Below are 17,904 nucleotides of genomic sequence, written 5' to 3'. Positions count from 1 at the left end.
TACCACCCATTTGCTCTTCTACAGAGTAATTTCTACTATTCAACTTGCATATTGGAGTATTTTTCTATTTAACATTATTTATTGTTAGGTGGTTGGTTGGAGTATTTTTCCTTCTTGATCCTAAAAGGAACTAACCAAGGAAAGCTATGGGACAGTATTGGCATTGAACAGGTATCATGGTAGATGTCTTATAAGATTCTCTAACTGCTAAGAACTCTGTAGTTAGGGGAATTACTGACTGGCCTCATACTTAGACCAGGGACTCTCAGGGTGAAATCCTGGCTCCTTTGAAATCAGTGGAGCCAGAATATCACTTCGGGGGTGGTAATCCATTCAGATTGTATCTTCTTTTCTATGCTAAAAGTAATTTTGGATGTAATCTTGATCAAGAAGAAATTACTTCGTGTGTTGTAATCCCAAAACTGATTTGGAATGCAAACTTTATTTCCTAAGATGTTTCTAGAGCTCTGAATTTGTATTGCACTAAACCACATTCACTTAATCACGAAGATTAAACTTTCAGTAATTCAGAAGTGTGCTACATACTGCATCATTCTGTTTTGGAGTCCTTTGAAGAAGCCTCTGATCTCACTATCCATTTAAATCTGTTTTGGACTGATGTATTGAGGAGGTGGTGATGGTGCTGCTGATGATAAATGTGAAGAGATGTCCTATGTTATGAAGATGAGACAGTTCTAGTAGCCTAAACCAAGTGAAAATAAATCTCCACTATTCAGATTGCATTACCCATGTATAGTAAACTAAATTCTGGTTAAAAGTAAAGACAGCAGTCATTTCTTTTGACAAGTACATTTTAAAATCAAAATTTTGTAGTTTCCTAAAGGAAAAAATCTTCACAAACACAATTTAAAACGTTTATTTTTCCCTAAATATATCAAATGCTATATATTGAGTGTTCCTGAGAATGTGTTTAATGGCAAGTAATATTTTAACAGGTGATGCCACAGAGGAAGAAATTAAATCTTCATTTCTAGAAACACTAGAGGATGCCTGCAGCAATTCCAGTGAAGTATCATATTGTGAGTTTGAAGATTACTATGAAGGATTAAGTATTGGAATCATGGATGATGAAGATTTTGTTAATATTTTAAGGAATGCTTGGGGAATTTAGAACTGAAGAATATATAGAATGTCATAAAAACCCCACTCCAAATGTGGAGTAAATTAAGTGAGGATTTATTCTTGATATGAGTTACTTTTCAAATTTGTTTTAATAGTCTGAAAATATTTGAGAGTAAATTTTCAGAATGGTATATAAGTTATACATAAAGCTCCCTTTCAACATTTCTTTTATGTAAATTTTGTGTTTTATTAAACTGTAAAATTTGTAATAGCTTTATGCACTTCCATCTGGCAGTAGGATCATTTGTCTCATTAAAATACTGTAGCTTATTTTAAAAACAGTAATCTAGAATACAAACATAGGTGAAAGGATACATGCAAGAGAAAACTTACTATGCATCATAAGTACCAGTTGTATGATGTATTGTTGAGAAGCTTTAGATTTGACTATATATATTATATATGAATACAGTGTTTTTTCTCTAAAATGTGTTGCTCATAAAAGAGGACATTTGCTTTATGAAATGCGTAGGGCCAGATACTGCTTGTCTCTTACGTTGATGAGAAGGATGCAAGTCATCCCTCTCATCTCCCCTGAGTTGGGGAGAGATCCACAATACTAAAAATGCATAGAAAATTAAGAACATTGCATACCTCCTTAATGTTCTAATTTTCAGAGCAAAATACAGCTTGTTCTGAATATATTTACTGATCTTCATCAGACACAGTAGATTGAACCGCAGGCTCTCCAAAGATTTTAATGAGATGCTTTCGACTAGAGTTTGGATATACTGTGCATACTTGTCTTTAGTTTGTAGAAATGTGTTCCAGGGCCTGTAATGTACTTCAGGCTTTACAACCTTTTGCTGAATTGTTTTTTACAAACAAATAATAGATTTACTCTTTCTAGATGTGTGACTTGCATATGTTCTGCTGCTATGATTTATTTTTGGTGGAACCTTAACAGTAAACTCCTTAATCCAAACTGATAGGTTTTTCTTAACCTTTCTAAGAAAGCAGCAATCACAACTATAAAAATTAAATTTCTAGTCTACACCCCGCTCAAATTTTCCTTACTACTGTAAATATTTAATCAGTTGTGCCTTTTAATAAAGTATATTTTGTGAATCCTGAAAGATTCACATACATCAAAATACCATTTTTGTTGATCTTTTAAAAAAATCATCTGTCCCATTAAACTCATTGACTTCATTGGAGTTAACAGCAGAGATGTGTTCAACCCACTGCTTGTGTATGTGTGTCAGTGTTTTCGGAACTAAATACGGGTCTACAGCTTTAAGGTAGTAAGCCCAAAATGTTCTTCCTGGTAAACAGCAAAATGCTATGGAAATGAATATTAGCTAGCTCAGGGGTCGGCAACGTTCGGCACGTGGCTCGCCAGGGTAAGCACCCTGGCGGGCCGGGCCAGTTTATTTACCTGCTGACGCGGCAGGTTCGGCCGATCGCGGCCCCCACTCCCCATTGGCCCGGGACGGCGAACTGCGGCGAGTGGGGGCTGCGATCGGCCGAACCTGCCGCGTCAGCAGGTAAATAAACTGGCCCGGCCCGCTAGGGTGCTTACCCTGGCGAGCCGCGTGCCGAACGTTGCCGACCCCTGAGCTAGCTCATAGAAGAAAGAAACTTCATTTCTCAGACAGTGATTCTCCTGTTTACCTAATTTCACCAAATTGCTAAAACATGTTGGGTCAGCCTTTGCATGTAGATTACAAAATATATTGGCAAAATTGTCTTCTCATGTTAAAAGCATGGGGGAATATTTTGCGAGGAAATCTCCATGATGATGGCTTCTCTCGTCATCCTGTGCTCACATGGGAAGGATAGGAATTGCTCCCAGAAAGCTGCTCCCCTGCTTGGTGAATTCCTTGCATGACCACTATCTGTACAGAAGCCCTATGGCTCTTGTCCCTTGCAATTTATGTCTTTGTCTTGCTCTTGTCAGTGTCTGTTCTTTGTCACATAAATCTGACACTTTAAAGATGAACATAAGTCCATAGTTATTTTGCGCACATTTTTTTCTTTAGATCCTGAAGGTACATTCTCCTCGACAGTCATCCACTATAAATACTGAGGGCTAGATTTTTAAAAGTATTTAGGCACCTAAAGATTCCGATAGGCACCTAGTGTAAATTTCAAAAGTGCCAAGGTGCTTGGGAGTTAAGTACTTTGGCACTTTTGAAAATCTCATTAGGTACCTATCTGAATTTTTAGACTCCTAAATACTTCTAAAATGTGGCCCCAAGACACTGGAGATTCGCATCTCCAATCAAATGATTATGTTCTGAGGCTAAAAGACTCAAGTGTCTAGTGTTTCATGCTAATGTTGTGTTTTCCAAAAGTTTATTTTTATACAACAAAGCTGGTAGTCTCTATCCTCCAATTAAATGAGAACTCCAACTTGTGAATCTTTTTGCCCTTTTGCTTTTTTTAGTCTTTTCTCAGATGTCCCAATGTTTTACTTGGGTGTATCCTGACTTCTTCCAATATTATTTACTTGAAAGATAATGTGGTTAAACTGCATCTCTTGTTTCTACCAAAGTTTTGTACCATTAAAACTTCTTGGCGGTATAGTTGTGAGAAATCTGGGATTCCTAACGTCTGCCTCAAAATACATTTCAAACATATCTAGTAGATCTGTGTTTGACATTCTTGGCATTGCCTAAATTTTCATAAATAGCCTGTGCCCTCAGTATTTTCATTCAGTAAAGCTATTTAGTTGTATCTGTAAGGCAAGTTCTTTGCTGCAACACAGAGCTCAACAAAACAAATCATCTTCAAGGCTGCTCTAGCTTATGCTGATTGCTAAAGGCCCTTAGAGCTGTTTATAGCTGAGGCTATCCAGAGTGCAGTATGCTATAGACATGCCCTGTCCCTCTCCTTTCATTCACCACCAAGAGGATGGTGTAGAGCAGGGATCTGCAACCTTTGGCATGTGGCCCGCCAGGGTAAGCACCCTAGGGGGCTGGGCAGGTTTGTTTACCTGCCGTATCTGCAGTTCGCTGTCCCAGGCCAATGGGGGCTGCGGGAAGCAGTGCGGGCCGAGGGATATGCTGGCCACGGCTTCTCGCAGTCCCCATTGGCCTGGAGCGGTGAACCACGGCCAGTGGGAGCCGCAATCGGCCGAACCTGCGGACGCGGCAGGTGAACAAACCGGCCCGGCCCCCTGGCGAGCCACGTGCCAAAGGTTGCCGATCCCTGGTGTAGAGATAAGTGAATGAATCTGTGTGACTCAAATGACTATTTCACTTGTGGTGAGACTGGCCACTTAATTGAATGAATGTGCATTGATGAGTGTGTTTCCCTCCAGTGTAAGGGCTGCAGTGGTAACTGGAATCTTGTGTGGTATCTAATAAAAACCACATAAACACACACAATATCCTCTCCTCTACCTCTCTCATTAAATGGAAGGATGGCATCCTGAACTGGAAATGAGAGCTGTGGTAATGAAACCTTAGGAAGCACCAGTGGGATAGCTTTATCCATCTGTCAGATGCACAGATATGAAATAGCCCTTGTAAGAATTGATGCCAGGGATTCCATGTCAAAGCTTGATCACGTCCTGAATTCTTTTGGTAGTTCAGGTCCATGACTATTCTTTTTTTTGTATTCTTTTGGGATAAGAACATGGGACAAGCTAAAATACACATTTAAAATAATTGTGCACTCCCCCACCCCTCTAGTCTAAAGGAGGGGCACAGGACTGATTACCATGGCATCATGCTTTAAGTTCCTGGGCAGAGGTGATAAACTTGTGAGGGAGGGATTGTATAAGAGGATAGAACAAGAGGCCAGATCCTCTCCCAAGTGTATCCCTTCTTGATGAGCTCAGTACCCAATGATCTTTCTTCCAGGAAGAAATAAAGCCTGCCCTCGGTCTTGTTAACATGAATGCAGGCATGGCATTTTGTAGCCATGTGTTGGATTTTATGGAGGAGAAGGATTGGTTGGATTTTCTAATTCTATTTAAGTTCTTATGCCATGCCTATCAGTGTGGTATCTGAATGTCCTGTTGTCAGCCTCTTTTTTTTCCTCTATCTGGGCCAGAGCCCCTACCCATGGTAGAGGATGAATCTCTTTCCCTGTCTTTGGCTATAGGCTTGAAAGGAAAGTCTTGGCTTGTACATTTTTTCCTGTCCTTTTTGAGGTGGCGAGGACTTTGTCCTTTCATTAGATTAAGTAACAACTTTGTCCAAAGGCTCAACAAGATTTGTACCCCCATCACCCACTTTGCAACTTTAGAGATAGAGATAACTACCAGCTTTCCAAATTCTCAGAGTGAGAGACTGAATTCACAGGAAATGATCTTGCTCTATCAAATGAGGCATCTGCCCTGAACAAAAAGGCCAGAAATGTTTTCCTCAGGACTAGTTCAACTTGTTTATCCCTTGAATTTTCCAGACCATTTGCTCAGGTGGTGACTGCTTCAGAAGAAAGTGTGGCAAAAAGGTGCCTACATGTGTGGAGTGGTGTTAGAGTTCCTGGTCCTCCACAGTTACCTGAGAGGACTAGGATATGTTGAGCAGGGAGCTTAATAAACATAGGAGTTTTCTGGCTAGGGAGTTCTGTAGTGTCAGAGACCAGGGCATAGGCATTCTGGCCAAGTGATTACTGCTGGGCTGGCATCACAGAGTCAAGGGGCAGCCATGAGGGAGTGGTTGGCAAGCAAGGATCAGAGTAGTTGCAAGAGCCTACATCAGTAGGTAAGAGTCAGGGTCAGAGTCAGGCCAGGATCGGAGCCAAGAAGTAACTATCAGGCTGGAATCAGAAACCAAAGATCTGCGAACAAGGCAAAATGAGATGAGATCTAGAGCTGCAGCAAGCCAGACGTCTGGGTGGTTGCCCAGACAACATCCTTCAGTACTCTCCAGGGTTAAACAGTAAGCATGGGCCAATCACTCTGGCCCCTTTGATGCCTAATTGCCACAACGGTTCTTAGATGTGGCTCTGCATGGCCTCCTGGTGGTGATGTGAGAATATCAGCTGTCCCAGGCGCCACAAACCCAGGTTCTAGTCCCCACAGATCCTTACATCTAGTTGCTGCTTAAGGCATGGCTCTTTATGTTTGTCTTCACACTATGTGGTGTCAAAAGTGAGTGTATTCTTTCTAAAGAAGGATGGAAGGAGGGAAAAAAAGAGAGCCCCAGAGTGGTGAGTAGTGGGGAAAGTGGAAAATCAGGCAGGAGTTCGCCGCTAGTTCGGCGGCTGGGAATCGAAGTTCCGGGTTCGATTTATCGCGTCTGGTCTGGACGCGATATATCGATCCCGGAAGCGCTCGCCGTCGACTGCGGTACTCCAGCTCGGCGAGAGGAGTACCGCGGAGTCGACGGGGAGCCTGCCTGCCGCATGTGGACCGCGTCTGAACCGCGGTAAGTTCGAACTAAGGTATGTCGACTTCAGCTACGTTATTCACGTAGCTGAAGTTGCGTACCTTAGTTCGAATTTGGGGGTTAGTGTAGACCAGGCCTTATTTGCAGAAATAAAGAGACAAGAGAGGTGCTGGTATAAGAGACACCAGTTTATCTGCACAGCTTCGGTTAGACCCAGATCTCACACTAGCAAAAGCTATAGCTGAAGTGAGAATGCAAGAAACCATAAAGGAACAGCAATGTGACTTACATGCTAGCCGCATAGGGAAGACTGCATCAGACAATATTGATACAGTAAAGAGAAAAGAGACAAATGTGAAAGGACCAGTGAGGCCAAATTTACAACATAAGAAGAGTGCACAACTAGAAAGTGGGAGAGCAAAGAACCTTAATAGGAGAAAAAAGCTCTGGAGAATATGGCAAGACACCAGCCACCTCTGACAACAATGCAAAAAGAAACAAGATGTAAGAGATGCCACAAAATGGGACATTTTGCAGCAGCATGCAGGTCACCAAGAGAAGTTGAAACAATCCAAGAGGGAGTGTTATCCTCCTATGACAATGAGTCCATATTTCTAGGGACTATGTCCTCAATAGAACAGACAACACCTTGGTACACAAGCATGAATCTCAACAGTTGAAACTTTAAATTGACATTGGGGCAGTAGTCACTGCAGTTTGCCCAAAAAAAAAAAAAAAAAAAAAAAAAAATTTTAATTGATCCTGGGATGGAGTTCTGCAAAGAACAAGTACAATTTTATGTTGGGCTACTAGCAATACATTGGATGTATCCTGTTGCTTGGAAAACTGGAGAAAGGAGGGAAAGCTTTTAGTCAAATAATATATGTACTACAAGGTCTTACAGTTCCCCTATTAGGGCTGCCAGCAATATCAGGATTACATGTGGAAGAGAAATTGGAATTCATTAATGGTAAGAAGCAAAGTATACAGAAGATGTAGCCACATGTCTTCATAGGGCTTGGAAAGCTGTCAGGGGAGTAAAAAATAAAACTGGTGCCATCATTGACTCGCTTTGCTTTCACAGCCCCATCCCTTTACCATTGCTAGGGAAATTCAAAGAAGAATTAAAGAGAATGGAAAATACGGGGATTATTTCCCAGATAGAAGAACATGGGTTGTAGTACCAAACCCCAACGGCAAAATCCAGATTTGTGTGCACCTTATACAATTTAATAAAAGCGTGTGCAGAGAAAGATACATGCTTCCCACAGTTGACCAGACATTAGCTCTGTTTTAAGACGTCAAAGTCTTCTCAAAGTTAGATGCTACTGCAGGATTCCAACAAATCCCCCTTGCTATGTTCATCACCCTGTTTGGAAGGTACTGTTTCAAATCATCATCCATTCAGCATTTCTTCAGCATAAGAACATTTCCAAAAGATAATCCTCTCAGATTGTGTCAGATTTGGCTAGCATCCTTTGCCATGCAGATTTGTGTTGGTATATGGCAGAGAGAAAAATGAACATGATGAGAGACTACATGCAGTTTTAAGACGTTTCCAACAAACCAGCCTCAACTCATTTGGGGAAATTCTTACCAAATTTAGCTCATGTAACAAAACCCTTAAGAGATCTTCTTAATGGTCAAAATATGTGCATCTGGGGTAGCCTGCAACAAAACACTTCTAATAAAATAAAAACTTCTGACATCTCCACCTGTTTTGACACAATATTTGGTAAACTATCTAACCACAGTAACAATAGATGCATCTTCCTATGGGTTAGGAGCAGTTCACACACAGAAGGTGACCAGAGACCTATTGAATTCACATCAAGAAGCCTCACAGAATCCAAATAGCGGTCTGCTCAAGTGGAACAGGAAACTCTAGCAGTCACTTAGGCCTGTGAATGGGTCATCTGTGTATATCTGTTTGGCTTGAATTTTAACATAGACAGACCACAAACCCTTAATGGCATTATTGAGTTCAAAACCACTGGATGACCTTCCACCTAGGATTTCAAAGATTTCAACTGTGGCTGATGCAGTTTTCTTTCAATTTTGAACACATACCAGGGAAAGCACGCATAGCTGCAGACTATCCAGGGTCCCAGTTGAGCAGCCACCAACGGAAAAAGAAAAGGCTTTAGAGACAGTCTACATTGACCTTGTTCTGGTAGCAATTCGTATCTGCCAGCTGACTTCAGCAAGTTAGAGATGAACACTTTTGATGGGAGCTTCTGCACCTGCTGCCTGGTGGAGGCAGAACGCCTAAAGCCTTCCTCAGCCTGGTATTTCTCTGATTTCACCAGCTCTACATCTCTACAACTGTCCCCATTTTGGCACAGGAGACATGTTAGGATTGGCAGATACATTGAAAGGAGCGAACAGCAGTTTCACTTTTCAGGGGTTTGTGAGACTTTCTCTTCAACCTTTTCCCTCCAGTTTTGTTTGGTGATGTTTCTCACCTCTGCAGTTGGGCTTTGAGTTGGACTGAAACTGGTTAATTTAGGTTCAAAACTATAAACCCAGGACATTGCCATTCTTCCCTGAAAAAGCTTGGGTTCACTCCCCTCACCTTTTTGCTGGATTCTCTGTTTGGGGGGAAAACACTAGCCAATCCCTCCATTCCCCTCAACCTCTGATATACTTTTTGGGAGGAGAGGAGTTTTGGCCTGTTTCCCTCCCCCCACTTTTGGGCTTCTCAGAAGTGGTTGCTGGCCTGATCCCCATGTCCTCTGCCTTTGAGAATTTTGGCTAAGAGGCCAATTCCTCTTAGGAAACTGACACTTCACTGTGATAGCCCAGACTGCACCACACATCAACTATGGAAACCCCAGGCCATTACAGAAGAATATGAGTTATAACAAGTGGAAGCAAGAAAAGCTGGCTGAGACGCATATACAATAGCAATATATCCTTTTGTTACTACCTCTGTTAATTAAGTGAATTTTAATGCTTTCTATAACTCACTCTAATTTTGGGATCATAGTATTTTTCTTGACACAAATTAAATCCTGCAATCAAGCTGATAAAATGATTTTTGGCTTATAAAGTCATTTCCTTGGATGACAGTGTTTGCACTGGTGGTGACAATGACTGCAGGTGGCATTCATGAATTCTGCAATTGTTTCTGCTTTTTAGGCCAGTTAGAAATTATTGGATCCCACCTCTTCCTCCTCAATCTTTCAGGACCAAATGGAATAGCAACTGAGATTTGGAAGCTCGAAGCTTAAAGTGCTGACCTAGCGTTGCAGGACTTCATCTAGTGTTCTCAGGATAAGAGGATTTAAGGTACTTGAATGTCAAGCCAATGCTCCAATTTCACTCTTTTTATAATAGCATGTTGGAAAGGGCTGATAAAGCAAGACAGTTTATACCAAATTATATTATGATACTGTGCTTTTCATGGGCTTAATAGATTTAAGGGACAGGGGAGTATTAGTGTTACATAGTTTCAAAGTGACCTTAGGGAAATAAGCACAGAGTGAAGTTTTGGATTTTAAAAATAAAATAAAAACCACTGGAAACAGATCTTCCTGTGCTGGCAATTGGCTTTCCACCCCTTTTGTGAATTTCCACTTTCATCCCTGTGCCTTTTTTCCATACTGCCTGTATTCCTGGTGCCCTCTTAGCCCATTCTGCTGTGCCTCCTCCCTCTCCTTTTCCAAAGCTAACTTCTTCCATAAAAACTATGAAGTCTAGGCCTTCCCTCAGAAAATGTTATCAAAATAATAAAAACACAGACCCAACAAAAATAATTTGTGGGGATGAGTGGGTGGGAGGCCTGATAACATCACTGCTCATTCACTTACTGATTATGGCTTCCCATCTGCTTGGCTCTGATCCAAGTCCCATTGAAGTCCGTAGACTCATTGACTTCAGTGGGGGATGAATCAGGCCCTTTGTCTCTGTGGTTTGGGCTAGATTGGCCCCAGTACTGCACAGGTTCATTGAGTGATGGTAGAGGGAGATTGCAAAGAGTGCCCCTTTACACACACTTCACAAAGGCCAGGGACAACCCGAGACCTTGTGTTTCAGGTTAGTTCTTGCTGTACCCTCTAGGAGCCAAAATCTCCCCAGATGGGGCAGGGAGGAAGTGTGGAGATAGCTTTATTCTTCTCTCCCCTCAATAGCTGGTAGATCTGATCAGCAACGACGAAGGGAATACACAGCAGCAATGGTGCAGCATTCACTTTCTGGGATGGTGTGGCTCTGCACTGCCACACAACACAGGCTAGTTTTCAAAGTACAAACTTTGGCCTTTTGTGTTCAGGTTATAGGCTTTGTGTTTCTACTTGTTTGTAAAATACCTAACACACTTTTAGCACTATATGAATGAATAATAATATGGTTTGGAAACCCTGAAAGAAGGCCCAAGAATACTCTAATCCACTTTAACCGTGATCACGCATATTTTATTTATGGGGCAAAACATGGGGCAGTAAGTTCAAAGAAACCCATATTGTTAATGTATTGTACTGGATATTAAATGCAATTTGTACTATGGTAAAGTAGACCCAATTAAAAAAAGTTTAAAAACGCTGCACCAAAATATAATTAGTTTAATAGGCAGGTTCTTTTATTGGGCATTATATTTGAACATGTCTGTTCTCATGTAAGAAGTTAATTTGGTACATAATGTATTTGTTTAACAGACTGGTTTATCAGATCGGTTTTCTATCATTTTTTCCCCCGGTACATTTGATGGCATATGAACAATCTTTTCTCCTTCCCTCACTGAATCATATTTCTACGGGATTTTAATATGAGTATTAAGTCCTATTACTCCATGATATGGTACAAAGGCATGTAAGCCACCTCACTTAAAAGTTACCTATAGTTCTCAAAGTATAGTGCACTCCATACTGTTGCAGAATCATATCATTCTAATAAAAAAAAACATTGAGAAATCTGGCTTCTCTTAGTCTGCTTTCAAGGTGTAGGATTTTTATTATTTCTTGCTGCTCTATTTTTTTTCCTGCTTTGACTTTAATGAGGATGGAGAGCTTCAAGAGTTCTTATTCAATAAGAGACAGAGAGAAAGCACTTGTTACAAGGTGGAGATTTTCTTCCAACTCCCTGTTATACTTAAATCACTGATGTCCCCTGCACAATGCTCTTCTCCACAATGAATTAATATCCTATAATAATAATCCAAATTACATAGCACCTTTCATCTAGAAGGAGCAGTATACAAGGTGCTTTACACACTAATAAGGTTCATTAACTCATTAGTATTTCTTTTTGGTTTAATTCCATTTCTCTCATCAAAATAAAAGGAATATTAAAAGAGGTAGTCTCATTCATTCCTAATAATTATGAACATGAACATTTCTGCATTCCTTTTTACTTCAAGGACAGTTTTTGATAACTTCTTATACTGACTTACACTCTGAGATTGTACAGAATATTTGATTGCAATAGGTAATATAGTCCATGCATTCATAAGGCATACCTATGAGCAGCTGACACATGGAAGTAAAAAGTTATGAGTTCAAAAAACAAACAAACCCCACAACTGATCACAGCAGTGCAACTGACAGTTGATTCTAGGATTTCTAGCACCACCTAGAAGTATATAAATATATGAGGAGAAAATATTGGGAATAATCTAGGCAGTAGAACAAAAATTGACATGGTAGGAAATAACTTATTAATCTAAAATCATAAAGACTCTGGTAAGGATGATGATAACGTCTTTTTCTATTTTAATGAATCTGTATTATATTAACATCGTATTGTGAAATTGAACTCATTGCTGACAAAGCAGGACACAATTCTGCTTTCCATCTAGGACAGGATTGTCATAAAGGACAAAAAACCATTTCCATGTGTATTTCAGAATATATTGTAGCTAGGGAAAGAACTTAAGTATTGATTCTCTTAAACAATTTTTGAAAAGCCATGCTAAGAGCCTAAATCAGTACATCTTAAAATTTGTTCAGTAATGAGCTTGATAAATGGTTGCATTTTTTCAGAGTTTAATGTAGTACACCTCTACCTCGATATAACACTGTCCTCGGGAGCCAAAAAATCTTACCGTGTTATAGGTGAAACCGCGTTATATTGAACTTGCTTTGATACACCGGAGCGCGCAGCCCCCCCCCCCCAGAGCGCTGCTTTACCGCGTTATATCCGAATTGGTGTTATATCGGGTCGCGTTATATCGAGGTAGCGGTGTATTACAATTAATTGTGGTACTGCTAAATTTTAAACTGAAGCTCTTTTCTGGGTGAGGGTCAATATTTTTTTTTTGTAGCCTTTGCAGTAGTGAAAGCGATAGTTCAGGTTGCAACTCCACTTTCATAGAATCCCAGTTTTCACTCTGTCTTTCACAAATTTTCTTCTTTTAGTTACAACCCAATTATTATTTTATTTTATTGTTATACTATCTTATTGCAGGACCTAGGAACCTCAGTCAAAAATCAGGGTCCAGTTGTGCTAGGCACTCTACCAACTGGTAACAGGAGATAGTCCTTACCCAGATTTTCAGTTTTCGGAGGCATCAGACAGGATGCAACAGGTGGAAGAAACAGACAAACAGGGATGGAGGATTGGTATGCTGTTAACAATACAGCGAACAGAGGTGACCGTAAAAGCAGAAGTCTCAGCTTTCCCCTAACCTAAGTAATATCAGTCAATAGTGATTGTATAATGTTTTGAAAAAAACTGAGCAAATCAGTTCATTGTTGTAGACAAGATATAGACATTTTTCTAAATGAAATATCAAAATGGTTTGTTTTATGTAGTTGAGGCCTGGCCTGACATGAGTAATTAACAGCTGGAGGGAGGCATCATTTCTTGGAGGAGAGAATTAGAGAGGTAGGAAGGTAAACAGATCATGAGGCTGAAAACAAAATGTTTGTACTAAATCAAATAAGTAAATAGGCCAGTAGGCTAAAATTAAAAACAGAATGTCTGAGCCAGCTAAGCTAAGAGTGAGAACTAGGGATGCCAGGTGTCCAGTTTTCGACCGGAATGCCCATTTGAAAAGGGACCCTGGTGACTCCAGTCGGCACCGCTGACCGGGCCGTTAAAAGTCCGCTCGGCGGTTGAGGAGAGAGTCTGCAGCAGCTCTCTCTGTGGAGCTCAGGGGCAGTAAGAGCCCTGGCAGGCAGGGGGCGGATCCCAGCAGAGGGGCTGGGAAAGGCAACTGGCTGCAGGCTAGGGCCAGCACGGTTAACCCCAGACAGCAGACGCTGTGGTGGCTGGGGGCTCCCTGCGGAGCGGGCATTGTGGCCTTTAAGAAGTGCATTCAGCCCCCTCCCTACCCGGCCTGCTGCTCCCCGGCTGGCAGGAGAGAGAGAGGAGCCGGCCCAGTACCGCAGGGGCTGCATGCAGCGGCGGCAGGGGAAGGGGCCAGGGTGAGCAGCCACCACCTGACCCGGGGCCCAGTAGCCAGCTCTATGGGAGCTGCTGCATCAGGCTTGTCTCGGAACCATGCGACCAGCAGGTAAGGGGCTGTGGGCTGGTCAGTCTCCTTCCAGGGATGAATGGGCTGTGCGGAAACATGGGCCTAAAGTTGGGCTGCTCTCCCTGGGAACGGGTCTGAGCAAAGTTGGGCAGCAGCTGGGCATGGAGGCCCCAGCCACTGGCTAGACTCGGGGGGATGAAGGAGAGGGTCTGGGGGGGTCACTGCAAAGGGGGGGGGAAGGAGGAGGGGGCCTGCAGCAGCGCTCTCCCTAGAGCTGCTGTGATTTGGGCTATGCTGGGGGTGCAGCGAGCTGGGGCAGCAGTGTGTGTGTGTGGGTGTCATGGGGAATTCTCCTCCCCCACACACCGCATTCCAGAGAGCAGGAAAAACTTTTGTCCTCAGTGGGCTGGCCAAGCCATGTGTCCAGGATTCATGGCAGATAGAGCAGCCTCTGAGGCCCAGGAAATGCCAGGACAGTGCTGGTGTGGCTGCTATTTAAGGGGCCGCCTGACATCAGTACCTCCCGGAGCCCCTGCAAACCGCACCAGCCAGAGCCACCCGGAGCCCGTACCCCGAGCCTGCACCCCAAACCTCCTCCTCTGCCCCAACCCCCTGTCCCAGCTTGGAGCCCCTTCTTGCACCCCAAACCTCTCAACTTCGGCCCCACCCCAGAGCCCGCACCCCCAGCTGGAGCCCTCACCCTCTCTCACATCCTAACCCCTTGCCCCAGCCCAGTGAAAGTGAGGGTGGGGGAGAGTGAGCGATGGAGAAATGGGGCATGGAATGAGTGCACGCAGGGCCTTGGGGAAAGGGTGGGGTGGGGGCCTTCAGTTTTCTGAAATTAGAAAGTTGGGAACCCTTGTGAGAACACCCAGGGAACCATTTACTAACAATAGACCAGATAAATTAGGAATGGGTAAAGAGTGGATTGAGCATGGACAATGCATGGATGGAACGTGCTGCACAGGGATTGGTTCCTGCAAAGTAACCAAGCCAATCCCAAAATGTGTGATGCAATGTACAGTAAATGCAATGAAATGTGTAAATATATATAAAGGAAGAGCTTTTCTATGTAACTTTGGATGTGTGGTATGCCTGGCCTACACCCACCTGCTATGCTTGAGTCTGATCAACTTAGCATAGCTTTGCTGTATGCCAAATAAAGGAACCTGAGCGATGAAATCCGGAGTAGAACTGAGTTTTTTGGATCCCAGAGAACTGGATAAAGTTTCTCCCAGAACTGGACAAGGTGTTCTGTATACACCAAGTGGAAGAGGTCTCGGGTGGAATCCCAACATTTTGAAAATGTCAATTTGAAATGTTGTGACCTTTCTGAAATTTTTTGTTTTTCAGACAAAACCATTTGCCAGATTTGACTCTAATTCACAAATAGCTTCAGTGCCCCTGAAAAATGAATTTTTCAGCAAATGTACTATTCACTGAAAAAATTTCACCCAGCTCTAGTCGCAACCCATACTCCTCATTAGCCATCCCAGTGGCCTCCTAAATACATTGAACAGGTGACAGCGTAGATCCCTATGGCGCCCTGCAGACGAGAACCCTTGGGTCAGAAGAACAATTGCCCACAACTACCCCTCTGGGTTCTCTCAAAAAAGAAATGAAGTAACTATCCATCACCGCTAGGGTTCACAAGCAAGTCCAAAAAAAAAAAAATAATAATTTGACAGTGTTGTCAAATGCTTCTGAAAGTTCTAAAAGAATTAGTATGGATATGATATTTTTATCCACTGCTAGGTGGAGATCAATTAACGCAACCAGTACAGTTTCAATCCCATACCCAAACCTATAATGTGATTTGACCAGAATCAAGGAAATCTAAGGACTCAAGAAAATAACTTTCCATGCCATAACCATCTTGGTGTCCTTTCTCCATAATTAGAGATGGGATACCAGTCAGCAGTTAGCCGGACTGTCATGGTCAAGAGTTGGTTTCATGAACAGTGGCCTCATAACTGCTTCTTTAAGAATCATTGGAATCCTGCCATTGCATGAGGAAACAGACAATTCCAATCAACAATGGAACCAGTACTTCCCCACTATCTTTCACCAGCAAGAAAGGACAAGGGTCCACGTCACAAGTTATTGCAGGAAACCACCCTAGCATCTCTATCACCTCAGTGAGCAATACTGAAGCATAAGCAAAGACTCAGTATTTATCTTCTTGAGAACACTGCTCTGTTTCCATGGCAATAGACAGCTCAGTCAGTATTTGGGCAACTTTGCAAAGTAACGTGAAAAAGAAATCTAAAAGAAACACTTGACTATAACTGAATGGAAGCAGCCAAGATTCATCAAGCTTAAATACACTGAGAACAATTCCACAATATGAGACTTTGCAGACCCTATAAAGAAATCTTTCTTTGCTTCCTGCACTGGCATATGATCTTAAATCTGCATGTCTCAGTCAGTGAGATTCTGCATGCGATTTCTGCCACCACACGCCACATCTTCCCTTTTGCTTCATCTGTTGGAGGTCATCTGTAAACCATAGTTACCTGTGAGGTTGAGGGCAAAACTGGCATGACGGTTGTTTAGTAGCCATTATATCAATAGTAGAGAACAAAAGATTATCATGAAGCTTTACCTGAACATTGGTAGCTTGGTCAATTCCCTCAGAGGGTGTCTGGAAGATCATTGGCACAATCAACCTCAGAAGGCAGACCATTAAAGCAGATGCCTTACCCTGTTGGGATAGATGTACCTAATCTGCAAACCAATAGATGAAAAGTCTATCGGAGGCCCGTAGAACTTCCTGAGTCACAAAGAAGAGACAAGAGAGGAGCCTGTCTTAATTATTTGCATCTGTCTTTATGAATTTTCACAACATATTTTTGTGGATTTTGTTGCCCTCAGATAATCCATCAGTTTGGGGGGTTATAAATATGGTACAAATTGATCTTTATCCTGAAGATCCCATGCCTCCTGCATTAGGTGGAACATGAAATTTGTCCCCTGATCCATGAGGACCGGAGAAAGTGGTCCAGTTCTTATGGTCTCACTGACTACCATTTCAACCCATGTTCTGTGTTTGTTTTTTGCAGTGGAATGGCTCTAGGATAGTGGGTGGCCTTAGGATAGTGAATGGCATAAGATAGTAAAACTAAAATGTAATGGTGTCCCCTTGCGCTCTTCTTAAAGGACCAAATTATGTCTAACTCAGTTTATTCAAATGGGTGTTAACTTAGTCCTGGGAAACTAAAGGTCCCTTTACGTTTTTTTTCAGGACCACCCATTGACACTCCATGCAGAGGGCTCAGAAATTGGCTATCTCATTCTACACGTCTTGCTAATAAAATGAGAATAGCAGATGGTTTAGGGTGTTGTTCATCCCCAGATGTCCAGCGTAGGGCAATTCAGGAGCTAGTCTTAATATCTCTTTTTGAGGAGATCACGGTACTAGTAACTAATAATAAACCTCCGCAGTTTGGATAATTTGATCCACCCAATAGAAAACATCCTTTTGTAGCTCAAAGGCTGATATGATGTGGCCTGAACAGCTTGGGTAACAGTTGTATTTATTATGCTTTGCATTGCAGTAGCGCTTAGAGGACCTACCTGATATTAAGTCCTTATTATGTTGGATGCTATACAAACACATATAAAAGACAGTTCACACCCCAAAGAGCATCAGCTAAAATGGACAAGAATGGACATGGTGTGGAGGGGAAACATAGGCACAGGGAGAGTGCTGCTATTTGTAAATAGAATTTCTTAAATTTTCCATCCCCTCATTGTTCATGTGCCAGCTCATGGCATCTGAGTAGGGCTGAGGGTTAGTGGAGTCTTGCTAGATTCCGGGCTAGCTAGACTTACAAGATTATTCAGACGTCATCTCTCAGGACATGACCATCTGGTCCAGACCTTCCCTGCTTTCCATCTCTGATCTTCAAGTTTTCGGACAGTGAGAAGGTGAGTCAAATAATCAGTCTACATTAGGAGTTATGGAAGTCTGGCACACAATTGCTGACTCTGGGTTGGAGACACTAATTAGCTGATTTCCAGGTCCCTCAGGGTATCTCAGCATATTTGATTAGATCTAAG

At 42.3% G+C, this 17,904-nt stretch overlaps 1 protein-coding gene across 1 annotated transcript in view; it reads left to right on the top strand.

The window, feature by feature from the left end:
- CAPS2 (calcyphosine 2) overlaps positions 1-1,132 on the top strand; it is a 120,703-nt gene extending 119,571 nt beyond the window's left edge. The window contains exon 23 of the mRNA XM_065413081.1: positions 957-1,132. Coding sequence (XP_065269153.1) covers positions 957-1,132 — 176 coding nt within the window. The remainder of the gene's footprint in view (positions 1-956) is intronic.
- The last annotated feature ends 16,772 nt before the right edge of the window (positions 1,133-17,904 follow it).

Source organism: Emys orbicularis, chromosome 1 (assembly GCF_028017835.1).
Source record: "Emys orbicularis isolate rEmyOrb1 chromosome 1, rEmyOrb1.hap1, whole genome shotgun sequence".
Taxonomy (NCBI): domain Eukaryota; kingdom Metazoa; phylum Chordata; order Testudines; family Emydidae; genus Emys; species Emys orbicularis.
Note: the sequence above shows the minus strand (reverse complement) of the source record. Positions and strands in the feature narration are given on the sequence as shown.